The sequence below is a fragment of the Mastomys coucha genome, unplaced genomic scaffold, assembly GCF_008632895.1.
Source record: "Mastomys coucha isolate ucsf_1 unplaced genomic scaffold, UCSF_Mcou_1 pScaffold22, whole genome shotgun sequence".
Taxonomy (NCBI): Eukaryota; Metazoa; Chordata; class Mammalia; order Rodentia; family Muridae; genus Mastomys; species Mastomys coucha.
In genome coordinates, this window is record NW_022196905.1 from 28301304 (window position 1) to 28311100 (window position 9797).

Consider the following 9797-nt stretch of genomic DNA (forward strand, 5'->3'; position numbering starts at 1 on the left):
ATAATTCAATTGGAGAGTTCTCAAGTCAGCTACCCTGGATTACATGGTACAATATCAGAAATCAGAGACCTGCCTCAAAGAGAAGGTAGAAGAGAATTGACTTCTAAACAGTTGTCCCCAGATCATCACTATGTGCTTGTAGTCACATACTTGCATGCACTTTTAAAATCATGTATTTACTTTGTGTGTGTATGTGTGTGATTGTGCATACTATTGCATACTTGTAGAGGTCAGAGACAACTTTCAGAAGTCAGTTCTCTTCTTCCATGGTGTGGGGTCTGGGGTTCAAGCTCCGGCTATGGGGCTTGATGGCAAGTGTTGATAAGTATACAAATACAGCTAAGACATGATTCATCTATCATCTTCAAAAACACACAGAATTGGCGAGGGTGTTAATTTAGTATAGTAAATGCAGGTCACTGAGCTACATCCTGATACTGTTTCTACTTTGATTCTCCTGAGTGAATTCTAAGTCCTGGGCTGAAGTGATCTCCTCTTTTACTTTAGACTATAGACATGCCCACCAGGTTTCTCTTTCTATGTTTATATCAACTGATAGGTGCAAACCTTGGAGGTTTCTTAAAGGACCCAAGAGTTTACCACCAAGAAAAACTCCTACGGTTAGCACCCATCAGGTGGCACAAGCATAGTCTTCCCCAGTGTGTGCCACTCACAGTGCTCCGTGGTCCTCAGGCACAGCTAGGACTACTATAGGCACAGATTCATCCCTACTCAGATGTGACTGACCTCATTAATAACCACTGTAGAGCAAAGCCAACTGAGCTATGTATTTGCTCCAGAGGTTTTAGGGGAGAAGGTACATCTGTATACCCACCTGCTCATCTCCTAGTCTGGGCTGTGGTTGGTGGTTCTTATTTCTCTGTTGTACTAGGGGACTTGGATTTCAGCGAGTTAGTTCCCAGTGCCACTGTATGCTGACATATGTGATTCTGCCGACTGCCATTTCCGAACTGTCAGTCCCTCAGCACAGCATCAGCGTCATGGACACAGCTGGTGGGAACTTGAGCATGTGGTGCTCATGCCTTTCTTGCTCTTTAGGAGTTGATACTGCTTGCCTATTTTTAATGCAGTTTGCTGTTATCTGCCAGTGCTGGTTTCCTACAGGCTCTTGCTACCTTCCCAGACCTGTGACACTAGTATTTCTCCTAGCTTATTTGTTGCTAGGGTGATGCTGTAGGTGCCAGCCCACTGTCATCACCACTGCTCACTTGGCTTCTCTTTGTGTTCTTGTTCTGAGCAAGAGAATCTGGACTCATTGAGAGGTTCTGGTCTAAATGGATAATAGGATACCATGATTTTCAGTATAACAAACAACATTATCATCTGATACAACCTAAGGCATGAAGAATCCCTTTAAAGATAACATGTCATTGACTTTTTTCCTACAGGACCGCATAATTGATGCTGGCCCCAAAGGGAATTATTCACGATTCATGAACCATAGCTGCCAGCCCAACTGTGAGACCCTGAAGTGGACAGTGAATGGGGACACACGGGTTGGCCTGTTTGCTGTGTGTGACATTCCTGCAGGTACATCACTGGTGTCCTACAAGTTTCTAGTGCCATATGGACAGGCAGAGGCAGTGGCTGGAATTTGCTGTGGCTGAGTTTGGAAATGTGTAGGATAAGAATTTGGGAGTTTTGTTTTGGATATCTGCTTTATGAAGCGAATTGATGAACCCTGAGTCATGCCACTATGTGCCTGAAAGTGGGGGGGGGGCATAGTTTCTTGAAACTAACTCTTAACTTTAGCACCATTGCCTCAGGAGGATGGGGGGCCTCTAAGAAAGCATTGTGTCTCCTTTAGGTACAGAGCTGACTTTCAACTATAACCTTGATTGTTTGGGCAATGAAAAGACAGTCTGTCGATGTGGAGCCTCCAACTGTAGTGGGTTCCTTGGAGACAGACCAAAGGTAAGGGCATCACATCTTCTTTCTGTGAAGCTGAAACACACAGTTCTGGTGCCATTATGGCATCTGAGAAGATTGCTTTCTAGTAGCCAGTACCTCTTCCCAGTAGACTGTTGCTGTGACAAGGGGAGGATCTCTGCAGTGTGTGAGTTGGGGTCAGTGAGGCCCTCTGTCAGTGTAGGCCACTTGTTAAGACTTCCTCACTGATAGAATTTCTGTGAGAACTATCCTAATGAAGCACGAACAGATGTGTGGCTTAAACATCAGGAACATAGACTCAGTCTTTGAACACAGGTAGGTAAAATCAGAGTTATTGACAGGACCATGTTTGTTCCAAAGTTTTAAGAGTCTTTGAGGTCTCTTTCCTGCTCCTGTTGATGACTGTGGCGTTCCTCAGGCTGTATAAGCCTTATCCGGGTGTTCTGTTGCTTCACATGAGGTTCCATATGGTTGGTATCTGTCTTGACCACTGCCTCCACTATCCTGCTACCTTTTTATTGTTTACATTGCTATATGTGGATCCCAGAGCCCATGCCTGCTAGGCAAGTGCTCCTTTCCCTAATCACAACCTTTGGACACCAATCCCTTTCAAGTTGATTACAAGTCATGCTTGCTTGATAGGCCAGTATTGATTTTTATTATAATTTCTTTTTTCTTAATTTTACTTCTTTATTTTACATATATGAGTACACTATTGCTATCTTCATCCATACCAGAAGAGGGCATCAGATCCCATTACAGATGGTTGTGAGCCACCATGTGGTTGCTGGGAATTGAATTCAGGACCTCTGGAAGAGCAGTGAGTGCTCTTAACCACTGAGCCATCTCTCTAGCCCTTGTAATTTTACTCACAGTGACTTCTAAAATCATGTCTTCAAGGTCCTTGGGAGAATATGAACTTTGGGGCACCCCTTGCATGCAAAAGGCCAAGGCTATCATGGTCGTGTCCACCCCAAGCTGCAGACTGAGCCCACCCTCTAGATATTTTCTGAAGAACTGCTGCTTTGATATTGGGTTACCCTTATCTGTGCGGCTTATAATTGAATTTTTAGCTAAGAGAAGCGGTCAGCAGGCCAGTACTTGGCCATGGAATGTCTTTGTTAGCAGATCCCAAGCATGGCATTATTGAGCCTTTAGTCTTGGCAGGAGTTGTTTAAGGTGTAGTGGGTCATCCCATTGGCCATGACCCTCTTCTCTGTGTAGGGGATATGTCCTTTTGTGGTGCTAGAAATGGAACCTACAACCTTGAGCTACATTTCTAGCTCAGTCACCCTTATGTTAGAATACCCTAGGGATCTGTAATGTCCCTCTGGACCTTGCTTTTGGGGCATCTGTGTAGTTTGTCTTTTATTACTGCTTCAGTCTGTATTCTTTTATGAGAACTAAACGTAATTCTTAATTCTAGACATCAACATCCCTTTCTTCAGAGGAAAAGGGTAAAAAGGCCAAGAAGAAAACCAGAAGGCGCAGAGCCAAGGGTGAAGGAAAGCGGCAGTCAGAGGATGAGTGCTTCCGCTGTGGTGATGGTGGGCAGCTGGTGCTGTGTGACCGCAAGTTCTGTACTAAGGCCTACCACCTGTCCTGCCTGGGCTTGGGCAAGCGGCCCTTTGGTAGGTGCCCAGCACCCATGCCAACTTCTGATGACTTACAGAGGGCTTGAGTGCCCTCTTGAGTGGCCTAGTAATTCTTACTAGGCCTTTCTTTACTGATTGGGCCTTCCTTACCTGGTTGCAAATTCATGGGAAGGTCAGGCGGTAAGGGAACCTGCTGATGTATAGGATATGGGGTCAGGCAGTAGCTTCCAAAGCCCAGTGTAGAGTGGTCATTTCATTAGCACAGAGACAGGACTCAGTTGGAAAACAGGTTCCACTGCAGCAGCCTCAACACGACTAGGCTCATGTCACTGGAGGACCTGGTTGTTAGGTAACTCCCTCCCCAGGACTTACAGGCACTGTCCCTAGAGATGACACAGAGCTAGCAGGAATTGCTGTTTAAGATGGAGCCACAAATTTGGCTCCCGGGAAGATAATACAATAGGCTTTGCCTCTTACTACCTCTACATACTCAAGAGAGATCATAGCATCAGCATGAAATACAAAGATTTACTCAAAGACAAGAAATGGTTTTACATATCTGTAGTGGATTTGGCAGCTATCCTTAATACTAACAAAGAGCTTCAGAGAGTCATATCTAAGCAGGAAACTGGTTCCTTATAATAGGCAAAGCACAAGCCAGGCATGATCGCTTACACCTTTAATCCCAGCACTTGGGCCTGTCTCAATTTAAAAGGGGGGGGGCAAGTCATAGGGAAGGGCCACTGCCATCAGTAGACATTTGCTAGTGTTAGTGAGCTGTGTCTAGTGTAATGCTGCAGTTGGCAGGGATGGCTGTAGTCTGCAGCACTTAGTACCTGCCTGGCCTTTGAGCACCAATTACTAGCAACTGAAATGAAAAACACACTCGTTTTAATTTGTATTTATTTGAATAGCCAAATAAAAAAGTGATTTTAAGTTAGGTATGCTGGTATGTTCCAACTGGTTCACCAACTCAAGGCTGAAGCAGGAGGATGGCTAAAGGACCCTGAATATATGGAAGCTTTGATTCTGTTACTTCCCATTTGCTGATGGTGTGTTTCATTGCAGGGAAGTGGGAATGTCCTTGGCATCACTGTGATGTATGTGGCAAACCTTCTACCTCATTTTGCCACCTCTGCCCCAACTCATTCTGTAAGGAACACCAAGATGGGACTGCTTTCCGTTCCACCCAGGATGGGCAGTCCTATTGCTGTGAGCATGACTTGAGGGCAGACTCTGCAAGTAGCACCAAGACTGAGAAACCCTTTCCAGAATCACTGAAGTCGAAGGGGAAGAGGAAGAAAAGGCGGTGTTGGCGGAGGGTCACAGATGGCAAATAGCGCTTGGTCAGATCCTGGGGTGGTGTGGCCAGCCAGCCCTGCCAACAATGGGAAGGCAAGCATGGCACTCACTCCAAGGACCCAGCTCCTAGCGCTGTGTGTATGGGCCTACTTGGGTGGGAGGCAGCTCCTCCCACCACTGAGCCATCCTCAGCAGCTGTGCTGCGTCTGCACTGATGCTTGTCAGCTGCACACTTGGCGGGCCAGGATAAATAAGCCTTATTACTCAGCGTCACCTCTACACTTGAATCTGAGACCCAGCATCAAGGTGCCCTCCCATTTCTATTTTAGATTAAACTTATGATTGAAGATTACCTGGCATGTGAAATGCTTTTATCTTACCTGAAACAAAGAATTTTCTAAAGGTCACCATTAGCACTGTCGTGATGGTGCAGGCTTCTGTTCACAAACTGCCCTGCTTAGGGCAGACTGGGACTCTAGCCCTGGGCTCCTCCCAATCAGGATTGGTAATTACTTTGTTGCTTTGAAATAGCCTATGTTCTTTGTATTAATGTGAATTTTTCCTCAAAGTGCTTTGTTTCCACTTTGAATGGTTGTAGTGTTGCAAGATTCCTCTGTTGCTTCCCTGTTTGTGGACATGACCAGTGACAGCAGTGTGGCCTGTGGAGAAGAGCAGCTGCCTTTGTTTTTGCCTGCCTTTTGAACCCAGGTTCTTTGACCAACATTTGGGGGAAACCTTGTACATTTTCATCATTTGGTATTTTTCTGACATTTATTCCCAACATACTTTTGCTGAAAATTTTACACATTATTACCAGCTAAAATGTATCTGAGTTTTCAGGCAGATAGAAACTATTGCACTGAGGGAGGTAACCACAGGATTCCAGGGGGTGGGGGTGGGGGTGGCGTGCCACACACACAAGACAGCCTGAAACCTGTCCACCTGGTCAAGTCTGATGGTACCTGTTTCCCTATGAGGTTTAAGTGATTTCTTTTAAAGGCCCAGCCCAAGGACTTGCTAGACTGACTGTCCTTGGGTCTGCTTCTGCCTTCCCAGGAGTGCATCTTGGCCATGGAGAACTTGGGACACCAAGAAAGGAGATCTCATGCTTTCTATTGGGAGGGAAGTGCATACAATGCGTCAGCAATGGACGGCTTTAGAAAACCACAAAGTAAAAAGCTTAAACTAGCCAGTAAATCCCCCAGCTTTGCTGTCCACTGCTGCTGTGCTGCCCTCCAGCCTTGTAGAAGTGCAGTCTCCATTTGAACCAGGACTGAGCATTCTTAGTGCTCAGCATCAGACATGACACCTGCAAGCCTAGCATGTCGTGAGCACTGATCAAGACCATCCCTTTGGCACTTCTATAGTAGTCCCCCAAAAGTTGAAGCAGCTTTGCAGGCAGCCTGTTGCTTCCATAGGCACAGGCCTAGTTACCTCTGGAGACACCTATTTGACCAGATGAGGTCAAGAACACTTTTCAGTTTAGAATTTAATCTGGCTCAAACTGCTCTATAAAAATACTAGGTTGGTTCATAAATTTCTGTTATTTATGGCCCAAGTTTGGAAGGCTGATGTAGTGATAGGCCAGCTAGTCTCACATGCTCATGACCCTGGTCTTTGGAGCCATGACCCCCAGGCTCCATAGTGGGCCCATCTTATTGCCCAAAACCATCCTTTCCCACCAGCTGAGTAGCTTCTGCGAAAGGTAAAAGCATCAGAGCTGGTTGTGCAATACACTCTGGGAACAAAATAACTTAAAAAAAAACTTAAGTAAAACCTAGGGATTTTTGATTCCAAATTATTTTATGATCTTTCTGAAGGAAATATTGTGAACATTTTAGACAATTTCCCCTTTCTAAAAGTATTAATGAATAAATAACACTAACTCTAAAAACCAACCAAAAATCTGGGATGACGGCCTTTCCTACAGAGGGACCAGCCAAGTGGCCAAGGGCTCTGACTCTGGATGTGGTAGGTGTTCAGAATCTGACAGAGATGTTACTTTCTGAACATCAGCTCCAGTTTCTTTTTCCTTAATGTGACATAAACAAATGGAAACTGCCCATATTCCATACTACTCAGGATCCTTTGGCATCCCAAACCAGGCAGGAGCGGTTCCCTTGTCAGCACACACCCATGTGGACGCTTCTGCAGGGTGGCAATAGCCCAGGGATACACAGCCTGGGTCTACACTAGCACTGGTCTACTACTAGCACTGAGAATGTGGAGCTACAGCAGTTAAAACCTAGGCACCTGTAGGGCAGTGCGTCCCGCCAGAGTGACAAGGACCCAGGTGCTAGTTCCTAAGGAACATCCTGGCACTAGTATGTAAGGACTCCTTGGGTCTCAGGCAGGCACACTCAGGTTGGCATTTCTGATGACTTCCAAGTGATACCTGTAGCATAATGTGCGATGTGCTCATCCTCCAGAGCTACCTAATTGTCAAGAGTTAAAAGATAAAAATGTTTTAAAGTTAATGCAAAAGTCAGTTGCCAAATAACTTCATCTACATGGAGTGTAGCTGATGACTGTTAGTAGAATAAAATGCTGTGTCCATGTGTATCATGGTGTCACCGTATCCTGTTGAGATGTGAAATCCCCTATCAGAAATTAAATAAGTTTAAATGTGCCTATTGGTGTCTAAACTCCATACAATATAAAGTCAGGTTCCTTTTAGGAATGCTGGGTGCTGTCACTAGGTCTGATAGTGAAGGCTTAAAAACTTGAAGTTTGGGGGGAGGGGGAGGTAATACTTAAATATAGCTGAGAATTACCAGTTGGGGAAAAATAGCATTTAAAGTGGAAAGTTGTGTTTGGAGAACTGTAATGAGTATTTTTTTATTAAAAAAACTTCAAAGGCCTTTTTTCTTACACTTATTTAATATGTAACTGTGTCTGACTCCTCCACTTCCTGGGTGCCCACAGTTGCTCTACTCATTGACCTACCTCTGTTTTCAGGAAGTCTTATCTCCCAACCCTGCCTCTCCTCTCCCAGGTTCTGACAGCTGTATATGGAGGAGTTTGGTCTCAGAGCAGGGAATCAAGCTAGCCTGAATCACAGCTCTGCGGGCTTTGTTTAGAAAAACTAAACTTTAATACTCAGGTCATTTTACAATGAAAATAGGAACCCAGGCACAGGTTTAAAATGTTTACAACTGTACAAAAGACATACAAATCCCTGGTAGGTAGGTAACGGCATCAAGGCTGGTCATAGCCCCCCTCACACCCTAGACTGCCAGGTGTCAACCTCACGAGGGAGGGCATGCACAAGCAGAGAGAAGCCCTCTCAGCCAGGACTTTTTTTTTTTTAAGAAGAAATAAAAAAGGTAAAAGTCAAACAGGCACTAAAATTATGAAGTAACTTTTGGTTTGCATTCAAAACATAATATTGAATCAAAAAAAAAGTATCTTAGTCACACAAAAAACTAACTCATTAAAATATAAAAAATAAGCCTAAACTCCCCAGGGAGATAGCTGGGGCCCAGGAGCCTGTGGCTAGCAGGTGCTGGGTGGAGCACATCCTTCGGTATCTGCTCAGGTCACTCAGCACAGCCAGCAAAACTTGTCCCCTGGTCTGATGAGGGTCAGCAGCAGAGACAGCACTTAGGACACGTTGGTCATAGGCTTGTACTTCTTGAAGCGTGTCCACTGGCCTGTAGCGTAGTTCATCTCGAACACTGTGTCCACCAGCATGGTGGTGCTGCCCTGGCCGTCTGCCTTGGGTAGATCCTCTGTGTGCTCGCTGAGCTTGATCTGGATCACATCCCCCTGCTCCGGGCATGGGTTCTCTGTAGGGAGCATGGACTGCTGGGCAGGTGCCTAGGGCCAAGGAACCCATCCCCCAACCCATGGGGGGCACCTCCCAAGCTTAGTAGCACAGACACACCTCGAGAGCCAGCCATGAAGCCCAGAATGAGGGCCTTCTCTGGCCGAGTGACCTTGTTTGCAGTCTTGAACATCTCCTGGGCAGCAAACATCTGTTCTCTCTGTGAAGAGATGATGTGGGTGCCTAGGGTGCCAAGGCAACCTGCCTCTACCACTGGCCCTGTTCTGTTCATCTTATAAATACCCCCTGCTGCAAACAGGCAAAGCTATGCTATCCATCTACTGACTGGCCTTGGGCCCTGCCAGGGTACTTACCGTGAGGGACAGGTTCTTCTTAGGTTGCTGCTGAACAGGGGCAGGAGCCTGCGTCTGAGGGGCCACCATGGCCACTGGGGGTGTCTGAGCAGTGGGAGTGACAGCTGGGGGAGTAGTAGGTGTCAGAGGTGAGGTAGGTGCTGCAGGTGTTGGTGTAGCTGGGCTCAGGCCACTGTTATACATAGGTGCTCTTTGTTTAAACTGTGTTGGCAGTGTGGGACTTGGGGTGCTGGGTTCCTCAGGTGGCCGGCTGGCTTCCCGGGAGGGTGGAGCTGCAGGCAAAGCAGGTTTATTAAGAGTTGTCCAGGAAAGGGAGTCTTCATTCCTAATCTGCTCATCCTAGACTGGTCCCCAGAATGCCTGCCCCAGACACCATTTTCTGGAGAGGCAATAGGCTCGGCTCTACTTCTCCTGCCCTGACAACTGCCCCTACTCTGTCTTGTTCCCATCACTGCTGACCAGAAGCCCTTGCTGACCTTCACAGCCAGGGACATGAGCCCTGTGCACTACTACCCAGCAAGGCAGAGCCCATGTCCTTAGGCATTTCTAGACCCGTGGAGTAAGTTCTCTAAGGCTCTGGTTAGCTCCTGGCCTATGATGTTACCCATATATACCCTGGTACTGGTTACAGCACAGTGGAAAGCAGCTTCCCCAAGTCTAGCGCACTCTGCCTCAGCAAGGCTGCTAACCCTTACATGTCTTGAGGAAAACTGACCCCCAAACCTTCAAAGCTCAGTGCAATGGAGCCAAGCCCCTGAACAAGTGACTAACCCAAGCTTATGTCTGCCTCTGAAAGAATCAACTCTCTGCAGAATGCCTCATCTGGGAAGAGAAAAAGCCCTTGGCTTT

General features: G+C 46.4%; 2 protein-coding genes across 8 annotated transcripts in view; one reads left to right on the forward strand and one right to left on the reverse strand.

Annotated features, from left to right (window-relative positions):
* Positions 1–7437, forward strand: part of Nsd2 (nuclear receptor binding SET domain protein 2) — a 78305-nt gene extending 70868 nt beyond the window's left edge. For 6 of the 7 annotated variants that reach the window (XM_031341016.1, XM_031341017.1, XM_031341015.1 and 3 more), the window contains 4 exons: positions 1410–1551; positions 1829–1935; positions 3338–3542; positions 4575–4846. In XM_031341016.1, coding sequence (XP_031196876.1) covers positions 1410–1551; positions 1829–1935; positions 3338–3542; positions 4575–4846 — 726 coding nt within the window. Of the gene's footprint in view, positions 1–1409; positions 1552–1828; positions 1936–3337; positions 3543–4574 lie in introns of all 7 variants that reach the window. The other variant, XM_031341014.1, reaches the window with a different exon arrangement.
* Positions 7438–7624: 187 nt separating this feature from the next.
* Nelfa (negative elongation factor complex member A) overlaps positions 7625–9797 on the reverse strand; it is a 26493-nt gene continuing 24320 nt past the window's right edge. The window contains exons 9-11 of the mRNA XM_031341022.1: positions 8949–9220; positions 8695–8794; positions 7625–8596 (exon numbers count right to left, since the gene is read on the reverse strand). Of these exons, the coding sequence (XP_031196882.1) occupies positions 8412–8596; positions 8695–8794; positions 8949–9220 (557 nt within the window). The 3' untranslated portion in view covers positions 7625–8411. The remainder of the gene's footprint in view (positions 8597–8694; positions 8795–8948; positions 9221–9797) is intronic.